This window comes from Sceloporus undulatus, chromosome 2 (assembly GCF_019175285.1).
Source record: "Sceloporus undulatus isolate JIND9_A2432 ecotype Alabama chromosome 2, SceUnd_v1.1, whole genome shotgun sequence".
Classification (NCBI taxonomy): Eukaryota; Metazoa; Chordata; class Lepidosauria; order Squamata; family Phrynosomatidae; genus Sceloporus; species Sceloporus undulatus.
In genome coordinates, this window is record NC_056523.1 from 320,094,561 (window position 1) to 320,113,925 (window position 19,365).

Genomic DNA, 19,365 nt, shown 5'->3' on the forward strand with positions numbered 1-19,365 from the left:
AGATAAACCTAGATCCTCTCCTGGGTCAGTAGAGGAGCAGGCTCTGTAGCTGAATACAAAGGTTGCATGGTTATCAGCTTCAGAAAATGGTATGAAGCATTGCCTTGAGAGACTCTTCTTGCAGATTAAGTTCTCCACACATCTTAAAAACTGTTGTAGCCTGTTCTTTCATGGTGGGATTGCAGTGCACAACTTTGTCTAGAATGGTAGACAATTTAGATTCCCACTTTATAATCCCCTTGCTTTCACTCTGCCAAAAACAACTAATTTAGCTATCATTTAGGCACAGAAAGAGACATGGTGAGTGATAGTTGCTTCCAGTGTGTAGCTACAGGATTCTGCAAATCGATGATCTCTTTAGTATGTAGCAGGACAGTTTTTAAAGTTAAAGTTATCTGCTGGAAATATTTTTATTTTTAACTAGTAAACTTCTTGGGCCATTGCAAATGCAAACTAATGGAATAAGCATTAATCCCCTGGTGCCAAATGCTAGATTTGTAGCAATACTGAATTTGTCGGTATTAATGGATTAACATCAAAATGAGGAATAATGGGAAATGGTGGGACAGAGTGTGATGAGAATTGATTGCGAGGGGAGAAGGACTGGGGCTAAAGGGAAGTGAGCATGTGATCCTGCAGCCTGATTCCTTAGTCCTGGCTGTGCGTCAGTATCATGTCACATCTGTTAATGCCTTTTTGGAATTGGTTACTTAGTGTTCTGGAATGTCATAACAAAATGTTGGCTTTGTGAACCATTTCAAAAAATATCAAACTAAACCTGTCCCTTGTAGAATTACATTTCCAAAGAAACAGCCCTTAAAACATGTATTTTGAAAAGGTACCTCTGTAATATACAATTTCAAGGAAGCTCTACTAAATTGGCAGCCTTGTTTTATAAAAGCGAAACACCAATGTATCCATTCATATAAAAATATACTTTTTATTCTCTTCTGCAGTTTGTTTGCATTGTTGTCAAAAAAACACAACAAAGTTTTGGAGCAAGCCACACAGTCCTTGAGAAGTTCCCTTGCTTCAGATGACTCTCCACTTCCGGATTATGTGAGTATGAACCTTAGTGTTTTAGGGGAATGTGTCAAAATAGCATATCCCAAGTCTGCAGAAGTCTGTCAAAGTGTATGACAACCTGGCAACCATCAGCACCAAAATATAGGAAGCTTCACTCATGACATCATGTCTGAAACTCACTAAGGGGAAAAAACAGTTGCAAATAGCAAAATAAAAACCACAGCTATTCATAGCTAAAAGATTTACTGTATTCTAACAGCTTGTAGTTCTTGAACATTTGCATTTGATTGCCATTAAAATGGCAGTCAGGGTAGGGTAGGGGAGCTATTGTGGCAAAATACTGTGGTATCCTGAGGAAATGAAACACCAAAATACTGCCTTTACCTAGCATCCAGCCATCTACAGCAAAAATAATGGCTTGGGCCCAGGATACCTGAAGGACCGCCTCTCCCCGTACATTCCGCCTCGCACTCTCAGAACGTCTGGGCAGCAGCTACTGAAGGTGCCTGGGGCTAGGTTGTCCTCCACCACTCGGAGGTCGTTCTCCATAGCTGCCCCAGCCCTTTGGAATGTGCTGCCCACAGAGCTCCGCTCGTCCACCACCCTGGCCCAATTTAGGAAGGACCTCAAAACCTTCCTATTCCAACAGGCATTCCCCGAGTAAATATCCTGTGGGCCTCCCTCCTCTCTTTCGTGGCCAAGAGGTTGGGCTTTGGGGCTTTACTGTTGGTTTGTTTTTAAATATGTTTTTATTGGAATTGTTTGTATTTTAATTATGTTGTGAGCCGCCCTGATCGGAGGAAGGGCGGCATATAAATAAAAAATTTATTTATTATTATTATTTAAATACATAAACCTGGAGGGTATTGTGTAGTTTGGTTTTTAGTTAGTGTACACTAGAGGTCATGAAGATGTAGCAAACCTCAAAGACCATACAACTAGCATTAAAATATATGGCAATATATTTTTATATAGCAATTCTTCTGTTCTAAACTTGCTAAACCTTTTTCTTGATTTAGTGGCCTAAGTGGCTTAGATACTTAAGTTCTAGCATAATCCCTAGCACTTCAGCACAGCTCTAATTGTATCTAAAAAGTGGTCTTAATGTTAAACTTGAATGCCTATCCCACTGGAAACAATGCAATGCAGATAGAACAGCATTCCACTACACATTTGGATTTACTGTACAGTATATATGTTGTACACAACAGTTCTGATCTGAAAGGTGGGTGGTAGGTTTGTGTACATGTGCACATATACTCTTTAAGCTCCTACCTGGGATTGAACTCACAGCCTTGTGGTTTGTGAGTGAGTGGCTGCAGTACTGGCATTTAACCACAGGGCTCTGGTATGATAGCCTCAGTTTCGTCATCTTGGCTTTCAGCTAGAGTTCAAGCTTGATCTGTTCTAGGACCCATTTGTTTGTCTTTTTGATTGTCCTCAGTACCCTCAGCACTCTTCTCCAGCACCACATCTCAGATGGGCTGATTTTCTTCCTATCTGTTTTTCTTCACTGTTTAGCTTTCACATTCATACATGATAACAGGGAATAAAATGGCTTGAGTGATTCTAAATTTTGTGATCAGTTGTATACCTTTATATTTTATGATTTTTGTCAAGTTCTTCCATGGCTACCCTTCCCATTCCTAGTCTTCTTCTTACTTCTTGACTGCAGTCTCCATTCTGATCAATGTTTGATCCAAGATACGGGAAATCTTGAACTGTTTTGATTAGGAAATCATACCCCCTCCTCTACTCACCAGAGAATGAACTCAAACCTGCTGGAGACTGCAGAATTCACTGCTCTGCAGCTCAGTATTCATGGCAGAAGAAAAATATGCACTTTTGCTTTAAAATGCAATGTGCCAAGAGTGTACAACTTGTTTTAAAGCTGAATCAGACATTTGGGAGTTCAGTTCTGGTTCAAACCTGAACCTTGGGGTACTATATAGTTTTAAACTAAACTGTTTTAAATGCTTTTTATCTTTTATTTACCTTTTATCTTTTAAAATATTGTTTCAAATCATTTTTGCATGTTTAATTCCATTTTAATGTTCACCCTTTTGGTATGTTTTTAGCTCTGTGGATTTTAAAATTATAAGTTGTTGTGAGTCCCAGTTTGGGGGAAAAGGTGAAAGATAAATAAACAGTGTTCTTGCCCCAACCACATCTGGTGATGGTGATGGTGATGATTTGTTCCCTACATACCTTCTTTTAAAGTAAGAATGCATCCCCCCCTGCGGTGCTCCATGGCCAACATTCATTAACGTGACTCCAGATGCAATGGAGCCAGGCATTTGGTCCACAAAATTAATTGAGGAGTACATGTACCCCACTGGCCGTGTGGTGTCCACTTTTGTCCTGCAGAGTATTCTACAGTGAGCTAAATGGGGTTGGACCTCACTTGGCTGGTGTGGCTGCCCTAGGTTTGAGATCTCATGACCACCTGGTCTATGAAATATCTATTGATATTTCATGACTATGACATGCAGTTTCCTTTGGGGGGATGAAGAAGCAGGTGCCCTTAGTTTTGAAATGCAAATAACTTTTCCAGTCAGGAAGTCTTGTCCCAGTAGATAGGTTTCAGTATTAACTAGGGTTTGAAAATGTAACTCCTTCTCAGACAAAAGTGGTGACAGGACAAATCTAATGAAACCTGAAGTGATCTCTGTTAAGATAGGTTTGTGAACAAGGTTAATTCCCTTCCTACCAGAAAGGTGAAATTTTCCTTACCTGCTGGGCAGGTCTGATTGGCAGGCAGAAAGCTCCTGATGTAATTCAGTATACTCCCCCTTGTACTAATAATCCAAATAACCCCTGTTATGTAGCTGCTGAATGGGATGCTTCTCTTGTTCCCTTTCATTCTCATCTAATGTGCCATAAAAGAGTCCATGAGGTCTCCTGTTTAGGTTCATCTTATATTTGTCTATTGCAAATAGAAAGCAGCTGCCAGTTTCAGCATCTAGCTCTTGAAAAACTTTAAACCCCTCAAGCATCATCTGGAAATAATATAACTTGTAAAACAAAGCTAAGAAGAAAAAGCAATGTTTGTTTTATGTGGGATGAATGACTTCAGTTGGGGTCCTTCTAATTTGCCCATTAGGAGGGTTATTAAAAAGCAGTATTACAAAGGTGGTTTCAACAAAAAGGTTGTTTTTGTTCTATCTTGTTATTACATTTGATTATAGCCAAAGCAGTAAGTACTTTATAAATAGCCCTTCATTTCATTCCCTCAGCAGAGAAGCAAAAGACTAGTAATCTTAACTGTCTTTATGCACTGGTGGATGCTAAATTACTGCCCTATATTATGTTAGTTCCTTAAAGCAAATTGTGTTTTAGAAGTCATATTTAATTTCCTCTTACATGTTCTGGCATGTGAGTCTTGTTGCTGAAGGATAGTCCAAGAAGTATTAGCCATCTTTTCAGTTAGCTATAACAGTACTAAAAGTGGAATGATGTTGGAATGAATGCTATCCCCTTTTAGGAAACCATGTGATTTTCAGTATGTCTAAGTTCCAAGTCACGTGATACAAATAATGATCCAAGGCATTGCCATCACTAGGGTTGCCATCACCCAGTGTGGTAACTAATGGTGTCAACCCCCCCTTGACCTCCTCCCACCCCACACCAGATCCTTACTAATCTTTTTTGTACTAATGTTACTCATACATTATAATTTCCATATATCACTGAATGTAATGGCAATAGTTATGACATAAACAACCAGCAAAATTAAAAGTATTCCTTTAAATTACAATATCATATTTACAGCTTAAATGTATTTATAGGTACATAGTTTCATATGGTTAAAGTGAAACTTTGGTAAAGTGTGATGTTTTCTATGAAAATTTAAAAGCAATAAAAATAATTTAAAAAAATTTTTTTTAAATTTAAATTTAATTTTTTTAAAAAAAATCTGAGGTTACGCCTTTCTCCTTTCACTGAGCCTCGCCCCATTCACAAAATCTCTTCAGCATCTTAAAGAGAGGCAGATAAATGGCACTGCCCATTTCTGCCAAAAGGCAGATGTTTGGGGAGCAGTGGTGTCACACACACCCTTTAGCATGTCACCAGGTGCTGCCCACACACCCCTCCTGATGCTCCTGATCCAGGTTAAGTGAGGCCACAGTTATAGATACATTTTGTTCACCCTGTGGGTCTCATGACCAAGCAAGGAATCGAACTCTGGTCTCCAGAATCCTAGTCCAACACCCAAATCATTGCACCTTGCTGAAAGAAAATCCTGTTGAATACATCAAGACTTCTGAATAAATATGCATGGCACTGGATTGTAAGCATATGGACTTTGATTTATTTGGGGGCAGGGAAGCATATGTCTAAACTTAATAATTTCAAGAAAACATTTTTGATAGTATGCAGGTGTGCTGACACTTACTTCACACAAGACTTGCATTTCAGAATCTGCCAAGCCAGAGTTTACTCACTGTTACTATGAGGCAGGGTTGGAAAACCTTTGGCCTTCTAGCTGTTTTGGGTATCAATTCCCATGACACCCTCTAGCATGGCCGCTGGTATGGGATTTTGAGAGCTGTAGTCCAAAACTTCTGGAGTGTCAAAGATTTTCCGCCCTTGATATAATAAGGTGGCTTGCTAGTAGATTGGTAAATTCTCTTGTCACTCTCTTTTTCTCTCTTTGCGTGTGTATTTTTTGAATGCCTGCCTGGTGATCAGGCAAATAACAGACAGTGAAGGGGCATTATCAAGGACATATATCAGACCACAGTACATATCTGGTGACTGTGTTTGGCCTGGCAGGTTTCACTTTGTGCAAACATGTTTGGAGGTATCTTTGATAAATGGTCCATCTGTTCAAGTACAGCCAACCATAACTGAGAGAATCCTGGGAGTCTAAGCTTCCTTACCCTAAAATCCTGTACCAGTTTTTATGGAGAACTTGAGTTCCTTGCATACATAATGTATATTCTGCCTCTGAGTTGTGGTGAAACAGTTCTTCATGCTCAAGAGGTAGTATTGGCTCAATGTTTCAGTTGTTGGCCTAGGAGTAAACCTGTATCCTCCATGTCCTGTTCCTTTTGCTGCATTTGCAAAAATATTCCACTCTGGGGGGAAGAAAACTATTTTTCCTGCAGTGTGGGGAAGTAATCCTTATGCTGGGGTCTCACTCCACCCTTCCATCTTTTAGGAGAGGCTTAAAGAACCTGACACTCATCAAAACTGGTGATTTAGAATTAAACCCATTCACACAGAATCCCACACATTCTATAATATAAGTTGATTTATTGATTTGGGTTTGCCGTAGGATTTATCCATTCTTGATCATCAGTATGCATAAGGAAAACTGCAGAGTCTGTTCCCAAATCAAGCTGTTCCTGTGGGCTTTTCCCCCTTCATACCTATTTGTATATCTGTACATAATTCCATAGTGTAATGTGTATGGCAGTTATGCTAGCTTGGTTTATTGTTGTGTTTGATCATAGACAGGGCCAGTGTAATGGTATGTTTCTATGAGTGACAAAAGCATTCCACAGCTTAATGGGGTTCTACTTAGTTGGGAAAGAGGTTCAAACAGACATCTCAAAAGGGATATGTAAGATTTTAGAGGTCAGTGCACTCCAGGTGTTTTCCAGGCATGCTGCATGATCCTGGTGATTTTCTAGATTTCAAATCTGAAATGAAGGATAGAAGCAGACATCAATGGTCTGATTGGGAAACCTCTCTGTTCTTTATTTCCATTAAGAAGATAAGATGTGTAAGTCAGTTACACTAAGTTGTGTTTTCCAGCAGCCCCCTGCCCCCTTTTCTTCTAACATGTTGTCTCAGCTGAGACTGCCCATATGTGACAGATTCAGACAGTGGTTTTGGTGGACTAGACAGTGTTGTTTCACTAAAAATGAAACTAGTATGACACACTCATTTTCTCACAGTCTGTCAGCTAATTTGTTAGCTTTAAGTAGCTGCTTCTGTTGAAGAGGAAACCTTTTGGGCTATTTTTTTCTAAGATTTTATGGGGAAGTGGGAAGTTGTATGAGTAATAATCCATAAAGTTTCTACCTGAATAATAGCTTCAGTATTTTCAGATGGTTAATAATGTTGTTAGCTGAGACAATATATGAGAAATGCATTGTACTGTTTTGCTTTTCTCTCCGCTACTACAAAACCAGAATAATGTTGGTGCTGGGGCCGAGCAGAGTTTCATAGAGAATTATACTACGAATTGTGTGTGTGTGTGGGGGGGGGGGGGGGTCCAGTGTTCTGGGGGCCACAACAAAATCCTGGAAATGGTAGGATGTTCACATCCAGATTTGTAAAACCCTCAGCAAGGGGAGGGGGGCAGGGAACCTTAGTTCAAAACAAAGTTTCTGCACCTGGAAACATTCAGGAGCAAAGCCAGCTATTTTCTTGTTGATTCCCCCATTCCTCCATCGTGGGTTGTATCGGCAGGTCCAGAAGCGACCCAGGAGCCACAAAACAGCCCTGGAGGCCTCAGAAGCAAGAAGATTCACATCCTTATTCTGAACACAGACACAATTTGGGCAAGATGGTACCAACTTTCATTCTGTTATATCAGTCTTAAAGGTGCATTGTATCAGCTAGCCAGGCAGAAAAATGGATGAAGTTGACTGAGATACACAATTGACTGTAAGGAGCAGCATAATTATATTCAGGGTTTGTTTATCATAAAGTGAATGGCCAGTTTGCTAACACATAACACACACAACGGGTAGACTTGTCTATTTTGTGCTTTATGTATATAAAGGGGTTCATTTTTCTTACTGCATTGCTAACCAAGATACAGTATATACTTTTCCTACAACTTGGAAATGTGCTTCTCTAGTTTCTTTTCTTCTTTGAACATTTTTCTTGTAAACTGCATCTCAGAAAACGCTAAAATGTTGGGAGTTGTTTAGCCTTGTATAGATGCAAAATATGCTTTTGTGCTGACACAAATAGAAACAATTGTTTTCATTTAGTGGATTGTTGTAATAGCAAATACACTTATAGTGAACAGAACAGGAATTAGATAGGGTCATTTGTTCTGCAAACTTGTAAAGATTCACCATCTAAAAGTTAAAATAAGGCTTGCAAATCAACCCGTCTTGATTTCCATTCCCAGGTCAAGGGGGAATAATGGTCTGTGAGTTACTTCATTCTACCCAGTTCTTGGTCATGAATAACATAGGGGGAGGACTCTCCAGTTCTCAGGAACAAATCTCAGTCCCTCACTGAAAGTGTTGCATGACAATCCAGCTTCATCATATGGGAGCACAGTGGTTCTCATACCTTTTACCTTTATGACCCTCTTTACATCTTTGGGCAGATGTCACATACACACTCCAAGCTGTGTAGTATATGAATAAAAATATTTTGTTTATTTGGTGTGCATATTTTCATTTGCACATTCATATATGTTAATATTTTAACATTATATAAGAAAATAACATTCAAAGTAGAACAGTTTTATTTAAGTAAATTCAATATTCAACTCAACACATATGTCAGTTTTATACATGAAAAGGTTTGGGAAGAGGAGAAGGGATCAGGGCTTCTAAGTCTTGTACCTCTCTTGGGCAACTCTTGTGTCCTCCCCTTCAAGGTTCATCCCCACCATTTGAGATCCACTGGCTTAATCTATTCACCCCACCCTATTTAAAAAGCAAACAAACTAGGCATCAGACTACTTAGAAATTTTTATTCTGATCTGACACATTTGATAAAAGCCACAGATGTACAATAATATGAGTGGATTGGTTTCGCTTAGTAGCTCTTTTTCCATTGGTTCACATCCCCCTTAGCCTTCATTTTTCTCAATATATCTAACTAAAATGTTACGTTTTTTGAAGGAATTCATATTCATCACCGTAAGAATGAACAAACTAGCATTCACATTTTCAAGTGTTATTTTCCTCTCAGATTTTGCAAGATGCTGGAGAATAAGTTACTGAGGATGATTTTTGTTTAAAGCTCTAATTAACCGGTTATTATATTTGTTTATCCCTGAGGACATCATGGCATGCTGGCCCATTCTGAATCATTAGCAGCATTTTTCGCATTAATGTCAGTTTCTTGCAAGGCTTCTGGCATTATACATGTGAACAAGTGCTGTTAGAGGGAGCAGCCCACAGAATAGGGTGGAGAAGTAGGCCTAAAGTGTTGAGTTAAAGGAAGAGCAGTGTAATAAAGGGCAGGAGAAAAACAAAAGACTTAGAAATGCAAGAGGGAAGTATTAGAAGAGGCTTTAACATCAACCAAAACACTGAGATTTTTTGCCATAGGGATTGCTTCTAACTTTCCTGTTTCCATGAACTATAGGGCATTGCCTTTTTACCGAACTGAGGAGGAAAAGCAGTACTTCACAGTTGCAAGGCAATGATTACATCAACTTCCTCAGCTGATCCACTTTTCCATATACCTCAGATATTTTGCAGTGTTGTTATACCTTTTACTTCCTACCAGCCTGAATTCATATAGTTCCCCAAAGGTTAAATGGGACAGTCAATGACCATACAGACAGCTGCCATATACAGTTGCCATTGTGTTTCATGGTACATGGTTTCACTGTCATATTCTGAGCCATTTTTGTGTTTCATAATGGCTCAGAATATGACAGTGAAACCATGTACCATGAAAGGTCTTACTAGGTAATGACTACATGCCATCTCCAGCCACCGTTGGATATTGTTGAAGGGTTTCCTGTTACTGGGAAGCAACATCTGCCAGTTATCTGATAATGTGACAGTGCAGCGTGATAATCTTTGTTATGAAACACACACCAGGTCAATTTCACACTAAACAGTTTTCCCTCCCCAGATCTTGTATCTCTAACTCCCTCTCTGATATTTTTTTGCTTGATTGCCTCATTTGTTTCACCAGGAGGTGGTCCTAATTTATTCACATCTCAATGAACATTTTGAATTAAGCCCTGGTAAGTTGTAGGCTTTAATCTAGTGTTTTCCCCAAAAGTCTCACATCTGCATGATGAATCTTCCTTTAAAAAACCATAGTGGGACACAGAGGTAGAAACAGACTGCATGATAGGGCAATGGTTCCCAAACTTCGGTCTTCCAGATGTTTTTGACTGCAGCTCCCAGAATTCCTGATTGTTGCCCAAGCTGGCTGGGACTTCTGTGAACGGAAGTTCAAAATGTCTGGAGGACCAGAGTTTGGGGACAACTGCTTTAGAGCTTCTATGGGTTAAAAAAATTAACATTTAGAATTGTTCCCTGAACAATCAGTACCCACTAGAGTTTGTGGATTATTGATACAATAAGATTTACATATCTCTATTTGAAGGCTAGGGTGGGTGATGAGCAGGCCAGTCCTATTGGGTGATGTTTATTCCAACACATATCCCAGTCAACTATCACTCTGGCTACTTAGATTACTCCTTAACATACATCCATACAGTTGTCAGTTCTGTGAGTAAGCACCAAAGAGCCATTCTGGGAGTACCATATATACTCAACTATAAGTCAAACTCATGTACAAGTCGAGGGCAAGTTTTTGGGGCCAGTATTATGGATTTTGCTATGACCCGTGGATAAGTTGAGGGTAAAACTTAGGGGCATATAGTAAAGGATCTAAAGGATGAAGCAAAGCAAAACAATGTCAAAGAACTTACAGAATGCCAGCAGGCATAACTCTTTGTGTTCACTCTTAAAGCTGGATGGATGAGAGACTAGAGGGGTTCAGTGTTTCTAGGACAGATTATACTCTTGTTTTTCACCAGGGGATGGGTTATTCTTTTAAATAAGAGTTAAAGTACAGTACTTACATTGACCCGTGGATAAGTCGACTCAGGTTTTTGGGGTCAATTTTTTGACCTAAATTCCTAGACTTATACATGAGTATGTACAGTAAATACTGATGCCCAAGATCCTTAGCAGACAAGAAAGGGACAGTTATAGCTTTCTTAACAATATAATCTCACTATTTTGTGATGTGACTTTGGCCAATTCCTTCACTTTTTTAAAAATGTGATTTTTAAAATATCACTGTACCACTTGTCATCAGATAGTGTGCAACAACTAAACCATAATATAAACATGCAAAAATACAATATAAATTTATAGCATAATAAAACCTAACCAAAATATGATATTAAAAATAAAAATATGTATCATAAATCTTCAAACACTGGAGCAAATAAAAACATTTTCAACACATGCCAACATGCATTAGGAAAAGCCATTAAGAGTAAACTAGTACTGTCCTGGCCAAAGTGGATAAAAACAGCTCTTTTCACTGCAGTCACTTGGCCCTCTAGAGAGAGTGATGGCTGTGTTAAGCACTGCCAAGTCATGCTACCCTCACCGGAAATACAGTATCACAGAGTGCCTAATTTCTGAACTGCTGGACCATAGGCCCTCCATCTTGCAAGCACTTGCAAGCCTATTTTCTCAAGTGCAGTATCAATGGTGCATTGAAAGTCTAAAATGTGGCAACTACTAGCCCCAAGGTAAGTGATTTTGTTGTTAAAATCCTCAACAATCTTATCACAGTGGATTGCCAAGTTTTCTGGTTCTTCATTTAGCAGTAGAGATCAAGGGAAGTAATAGTGCCACTCTATTCTGCTTTGGTCAAGCCTGACCTACAACACTGTGTCCAGTTCTGGGCACTATAGTTCAAGAGGAATATTGACAATCTGGAATGTGTCCAGAGGAGGGTGATCAAAATGGTGAAAGGCCTGGAAACCATGGCCTATGAGGAGAGACTTAGGGAGCTGGGTATGTTTAGCCTGGAGAAGAGAAAGTTAAGAGGTGATATAATAATAATAATAATAATAATAATAATAATAATAATAATAATAATAATAAATTTATTTATATACCGCCTTTTCAAAAAGATCAAAGCGGTTTAGAAATTTACAATTACAAAATTACAAACACGTACAATGCATAAAAGATTTACATAAGCAAATGAATAAAATACCTAAACAGTACATAATGTATATAAACTAAAATTCCATCCCTCGTCCCTTAACTAAAATACAACCATATGTTAGCCCTGTTTAAATATTTGAAGGGATGTCATTATTGAAGATGGAGCAAGTTTGTTTTCTGCTGCTCCAGAGAGTAGGAAATGGAACAGTGAATTCAAACTACAGGAAAAGAGATTCCTCCTCAACATTAGGAAGAACTTCCTGACAGTAATAGCTGTTTGACAGTGGAATAAGCTGCCTAGGAGTGTGGTAGAGTCTTGTTCTTTGGAGTTTTTAAAATAGAGGCTGGATGACCATCTGTCAGGATTGTGCATTCTGCATGGCAGAATGGGGTTGGATTGGATGGCCCTTCTGGTCTCTCCCAACTATGATTTTATGAAAGGAACAATGGAATATATATTTAAGTTCAATAAGGGAGAACAAGTTGTGATCGATGGGATAACTCCTGGAGACTCTAAGGAGATGTCAGTAGTTGACACAAAAGCTTTAGCAAATGGAGCAAAGGTCTGAGGAGATTCTTATTTACCACACACAATTTCAAATTTTATGTTGGTATGAAGAGTATTATTTACATAAGAAAATCTTAGTGAAATTCATGGGTCGCTATAAGTCAGCAGGTGATTTGAAGGCATGTACACATGCATGCATAAAGGTGAGCAGAGAACCTGTTGTGTAATGATTTCAGGGTTGAACTAGAATCCCTGCTCAGCCATGGAAGCTTATTAAGTGACTTTAGGCATTGGCATTGTTTTACAGGAAGGCAACACCAAACCCCTTCTGAATAAATGGCTTGGGTCCAAACTATCTTAGGGACTGCCTCCTCCCATATAATCCTCCCCACAAACTCCGGTTCTCTGGGAGGAATTTGCTGCAGCCTCAAAGATCTAGGCTTTCGGCTACCTCCCAGAGGGCTTTTTCTGTTGTCACCCCTAGATTATGGAATGACCTGCCGGACAAGATCCATCAATTGACATCTTTAGACAGCTTTAAAAAGGCTGTCAAGACAGATCTCTTCCGGCAGGCCTTTCCTGGATAGATAATCCCGGCCTCAGGAACCTTCTCCCCATGAGAGTCCCCAAGGTCCTCCCTGGAAATTTAAGTAGAATGCTACCAAAGTTTCCTGTTTTGTTTTGTTTTGTAATAATGTGTATGTGTTGCTGTTGTTTTTATTTGTTAGTTTTAATTATAATTGATTTAATAACTTTTTAAGGGGGGAGGGAAGTAGATTTTGATGTATAATGTATTGTATCTTATTACTGTTAGCTGCCCCGATTGACCTCAAAGGGGCGGGATATAAATAAAATTTTATTATTATTTTATTATTATTATTAAACCTTGCCAAGAAAACCCTCTATAGGGTCACCATATGGCAGAAATGAATTGAAGGCACACCATCACCACAACAAGCAGTTTGGTAAATGGAGCTGCAACAGTACTTGATGGACTGTTTTCACTTCACAAGCTTCCAGTGTTTGTTGGCAGAGAACAGTTAGCAGTCAGTAACAGAATGAATAGTATACTTTGCTTCCACCTGCCTCAGTTGCCACACATAAGAGCTGGGTTACAGAGAGAGCCTTTAGTTGTACTTCAATGAAGAAAACTTCAACACAATTTAAAGATGTTGTCTCCAGAGGAACAGAGTTAACTTAGAGCATCAAGTTTCTTCAGACAAAAACATGAGCTGGTCGCCAGCATTCCTCACTTTTTCTTACATTGAGAGAAAAAGAAAAACATAGGCTTGGCCATGTTTTCCAGCTTACTCTCAGCCTGGGAAAAATAAAGAAGTGTCCTGGATCATGAGTTTTTCCAGTTCCCACACTGTTCTTTCAGCTAGCTTGTGTATCCAAGGTGTAGAGCAACTCATATTACACTGCCCTGGGGGAAAAAAAAAGCTTAATTGGATTTTCCCTGAAACATGAAGTCCTTTTTTATTATTATTTTATGCAATGTACAGTAAATCTCTTTTTTTTCTCTTAACTCACTCTCTCTCTCTCTTTCTTTTTAAGATAGCCTGTTAATTAAGGTTCCCCAAAAAATCTTAGCCTTGAGTTGTTGCTCTTTAATTTTGAAATTAACAGTCATCTCAGACTGACAGAATTTCCTTTGCTGGTAATTAAATGTCTTTAAAATGGCCATGATGAAAGCACTATGATGAAATGGACGTGATGAAGGCATACACAGAAACTGCAGCGCCAACTCTGTCACTTTGAAAACATGTATGCATAGTGTTGTACTATGTCCATCCCCCCCATGATACTGCCTAGTGCATTTGGGGGTTGTGTGGTGTGTGTGCCTTCAAGTCATTTTAAACTTATGGTGACCCTAAGGCGAATCTATCATATCTATCTCAACCCCTGAGGTTGAGAGCTTGTGACTTGCACAAGGCCATCCTGTGGGTTTCATAGCCAAGTGAGAATTGAACCCTGGTCTCCAGAGTTGTAGTCAAACTACTATGCCACACTGGCTAGCATTTTATTTTCAGTTTTATATTATATGTGTCTTCCCCATCTCATTTCCAAGTTATTTTTTCCAATCTTAGTTTTGTGTGTATATGTGTGTGTGTGTGCCCATGCACATGCATGTGTGTTAATGGCCATATATGTACACTGTTATTATTATTATTATTAACCTTTATTTATGAAGCGCTGTAAATTTACACAGCGCTGTACATACAATCTTTTTAGTTAGACGATTCCCTGCCCTTGGGCTTACAATCTAAAAAGACATGACACAGAAGGAGAAGGGAGTGGTGGAGGGAAAGGGTAAGTGTTAGTGCCTTTACAAACCCTGCTAACTTTGCTGAAATGTACAGGGTATAAGACACTAGGGAATAACAACCTTAAAACATGTCTCTGTAAAGGCTGACCCAGCAGATGGGACAAGAGCAACAACTTTTGTAAGTTTTTAATTGCACCGTACTTTTAGGCTGTAAGCAGCTTTGAGTCCCAATTTTGGGGGGCAAACAGGTTACAAATAAATATAAATATAACAACCACCACCACACCAGCAACATTAAAACTTTTTATAGAAAATAGAGAACGAGGAGACAGGAGAGTGATTGAGAATCAAGTTATTGACTTAACAGTTGTAGCTTGGGAAATACTGTACTGTTCTTATTATAAAAAAATCAGAAGGTTAAAATATTTGGCATGAATACAAAGCAGGGTGAGAAATGTATAGCCTCCAGATGTTGAACTGCAACTCACATCATCCCTCATGGCTGACTGTCCTGGATGGGGCAAATGGGAGTTGCAGCACAACAACATCTGAATAGCCACTTAATTCTCATCCCAGTATAAAATGCATTCTGCCAAACATTCAGGACTCTATTACCATCCCACCATGCACTCATAGGCAGTGTGTAAAAGCTCTTAGTTGGTTGGGGGGGGGGGAATCAGCTGATGATGGAAATATCGTGAATCCTTTTGTCAAGAAAAGTCAGTTCCAGGATATTTTGTTTGGCTTAATTGACCTTTTCACATTAAGTAATGTTAAAAATCTGAAGCCAAATGCTTGTTTGACATATTGAAAGCAACTGTGTTCAGATTTCATAATACATCATTGTTTTTTGTGATGGCAGTGAGCCTAGGCAATCCTTGGGCTTGCTTACTCCCCTCTTCTCTTCCAGAGGTCTTTTGTTTTCATTTTTGTTAACCACGGTTTAGCATGTCATTCATACCTTCTAAACTGTGTTCTTGACTGTTGACTGCCTGAAGCAAACCAGCTTCATATGCCGTGATTTAAAGTTGGCTTACTAGAGCCCATTCCCAGCATTATAAATTAAATCTAAGTGTGCCTTTTTAACAAAGCCTGTATCTGAAATTGCTTCAACTTTTGGCTTCTGCTTTTTTCTCCAAGATTGCTTTTGTCTTGTTTCCCTTTGCAACAACTTCTGATTTGTAACTGTCTTACTTTACAGCTTTTGTTCAGTCATGGTTGCGAATGAACTTTCTGGAACTTCTTTGTAGTCCTCAGCATCCTTTGCCCCCAAAAGTATGTAACTAGGACCCATGCAAGATTTTAATGCCAGCCAAATTTAAAACTTTGCCTTTTCCCCCTCTCACAATGTATTTGTACTGCAGATATTCTGACAGCATCATTTTCTGAGCAACTAGAACATTCTGTGATCATCCCCTCATCTTAGACAATCAATGTCAGAAAGTTTAATAAAGTATAGAATTTACCATTTCATGTTTGCAATGTGTTTCTCTGTGTGTATTTTATTCACAGCTAAATGCATCAGTATTGGTACCAACTCCTTTCTCTACAGCTTGGAAAGTTATTTTTAAAGGGAATCATTATAATTACTTATGTCTCAGGTTTTCTCATAGCTAGGCTTTCCTCATTGTGTTACTTACTATATTTTTGTTGTCTTGAGGTTTTTATGAGGTGGGATCCTTCTTTTAAAAAGATAAATGAGAAGATCGCTTGGAAATAAGAGGAAAATCCTACTCATAAAACCCCAAAAGCATTTTGCTCCCCAAAAGTAATTAGTAAACCTTAAATGTTACACATTAAAAAGTGAAGGCTGTTACTATTCATTGTGTTGCTTCAAAAAAGGAACGTCACTGTGCCCCCATTACCCTCCCCCCCCAAAAAAAAAGTAAAAGGACATTGTTTCTTGTAGCATACTACTTCCAAATTCTGTTTTTTTTTAATAGACTGAGATGGCTATAATGTAAATAACATTTTGAGAATATTTGTATCTTTCCTGGGGCAGGGGTCATTCTTCTACATCGACCCACAAGACAGGAAGCTACTGAACGTCACAAGTCTTTGTGTTTATCATAATCTTCATTAAATTCTCATCCAACATTCCTGTTTAAAAATAAGAAAGAATGTCACAAACAACAATATTTAATCTAAAACAATTGTTGTGTATCCTTTCTATCACAAGCTTTCCAAGTCTGTCATATCTTTTCCTTCCTGTTTGTACTTTCAGTCAGTGTACTGAGAGATGACTTGGGGCTTTGGGGGAAGGGGTGCCAAGTGTATGGAAGAAGAGATTTTAAAATTAATGTATCTCATGTCAGAAATGATAAATATATCAAGGGATGATAGTGAAAGGAAAAGGTTGACTTGGACTACTACGTACCTCAGCCTTCCCCAACTTTGGTTGTATCAGCTGGAAAGAGTGGTAGCTGCACTACAGCTCATCCCGAGGACACCAGATTGGGAAAGGGTGACTTCTGATTTAAGCCTTTTGGGATTTCTGACTTTAAGACTCTTAATAATTCAGTTTTGTACTTCATGTTTGTTTCCTTGTTCCAGATAATTGTTTGAAAGTTTTAAACATACTTACAGGATGTGGATAGACATGCATGTCTCAATGTATAAAATGGTATCCTTATAATGTTCAATTTCTGAATCATTAATACTATTGCAATTTTGTCCTGTTTGTTGGGGGGGTGTTAAAAATATACACACAGAGTGTGTATGCAAAGAGATTTTGTAGCAGCTTTGAAACTAATTGAAAGAAAAAAGCTGGTAGCATGAGCATTTGTAGACTTCACCCTCATTCCTCAGATGCATAGGGTCAAGTGAAGAGTCCAGAGCTGTATCAGTCATTGTATGTGAGACTGTCAATTGAAATACAATATCTTGTGGGTATGGAGATGTTCAGTTTTAACAATGGTTGTTGAGGGACAAAGGCAGGAGGAAAGATGTTGCCTAAAGCCAAGGAGAGTAGCTAACCGTATGAATAAATATTGTAATATAGTATGGGAACATGAGATGTGATGAACTGGTCAAGGGCACCCTCATGAGGACTGTGGGGGGGGGGTGTTAGATAGTGTTGAAATGTGTATATTTTATAAGTTATTTGCCACCTCCAATAGGAAATGCAAACCCTCTTCTGTCCCACATTCCCCCAAAGCAAGCCCAGATATTTCAATTTTTGTCCCTCAGCATGACAACTGGAAGGAACATCTCATCAATTCCTATTGCCATTTTGAGAAAGACTATAGAAAAAATGTGAGGTAATTGGGGGTGAATGGTAGGGTTGAGCGGAGTGATGTGTTTGTGGGATTTCCTGGGCAGTTTTCAGGCAAAATTGTCTGAAACGCATGCTCAATTTTTTTAAAATAGTGGCGGGGTTCAGGGACCGCATGTGACCTATTGACCAAATTACTAACGCCTGTATTAATTATTCTGTTTTGTGCTGTCTTCAGTTACTCTGTCATAAAGGTGTTGTTGCTGTTGTTGTGTCTTCAACTCATTTCTGACTTATTGTAACACTAAGGCAAACTGAGAGTGTGTGACTTATGTGTAGTTAAATTACACATTACTATTATATTTGATATTTTATGCTATATTTTGCTCTTTGTGTAAGAGTAGACTTTTGTAATGTTTTCTTCAAGAAATTCATAACAAAAGAGATGTAGTGAATCAGAGAAGAGGCTTACCTAGTGCAGCATTTTGTTGAAACATTGCTCAACCAGTTGGCTATGGGAAATCCACAAGCAGGTCATAACTTTATTGGCTACAATCCAGTGAGCAGTTGAGTGTGATTAAGATCATTGATACCAGTGTTTTCTCTGCCTTACACTGTAGTCTTATCCAAATCTACTGAACACTGTCTGCTTGAGTTCATTTGGGATTACTCCAAGTAAGGGTGGTTTAGGATTATAGCAGACATCTTTTGTTGGATTCTGGCCAGTGAATTCAGCAAGAATAAATAGTCCATTTTTCTAATTTCAAAGCCTACATTGCCATTTTTGAAGATGATGGTAAAGCTGTTTTTTTAAAAAAACAACAACACACACAGTTTGAACTCTATCCTTTCATTCCTTTACTTTGCATTCATTCACAGTATTACCTCTCCCTAGCTTGATTCACTAATGCATCGGAAGTAATTAACCTGTTCATAGAGTATTCATAGTTTCCTTTTTTAGTAAAAGAGCTTTCCTATAAACCTTCTAGACATGAGTCAGGGAAAAATACTGATGCTCAGAGGTAATTTTATTCCTAATTGCTGGAAATGTAAAGCATGAATTAAAATTAATATTGGGCTCCCCTCTCACCCACCCTTGACTTCCCAAAGTGCCAGAAATTTTGGCACTGCAAATCTATCCATGCTTAACAGGGGTAAGTTCTGTTGAAATCATGAGACTTAGTATTGAGTAGGTGTGCACATGCTTGAGCTGTTAGTTTTGTGCATTTTTCTATCACTTTCATGCTTGTTTCTGAATGGCCATGCTATCTGGGGACGTCAGCAGTAGTAATACCACACATGTAGAGCATGCAATCTTGGGAAGATATTAGAGAGATGTTGATTTGTTCTTTAACATTTTGGAACAGAATACTCTGATAGCAAAGATATCAAACATGTGCCCATGCTCATCCAATCACTGTTCCAAACTGAACTGTCCTTGAACTAGAATATGTTCTCCAAGATGCAATATGATGTTCCATCTCCA

At 38.7% G+C, this 19,365-nt stretch overlaps 1 protein-coding gene across 3 annotated transcripts in view; it reads left to right on the top strand.

Moving 5' to 3' along the window:
• DYM (dymeclin) overlaps positions 1-19,365 on the top strand; it is a 263,922-nt gene that overhangs the window by 177,524 nt on the left and 67,033 nt on the right. For all 3 annotated transcript variants that reach the window (XM_042448107.1, XM_042448106.1, XM_042448109.1), the window contains one exon: positions 957-1,059. In XM_042448107.1, the coding sequence (XP_042304041.1) occupies positions 957-1,059 (103 nt within the window). The remainder of the gene's footprint in view (positions 1-956; positions 1,060-19,365) is intronic.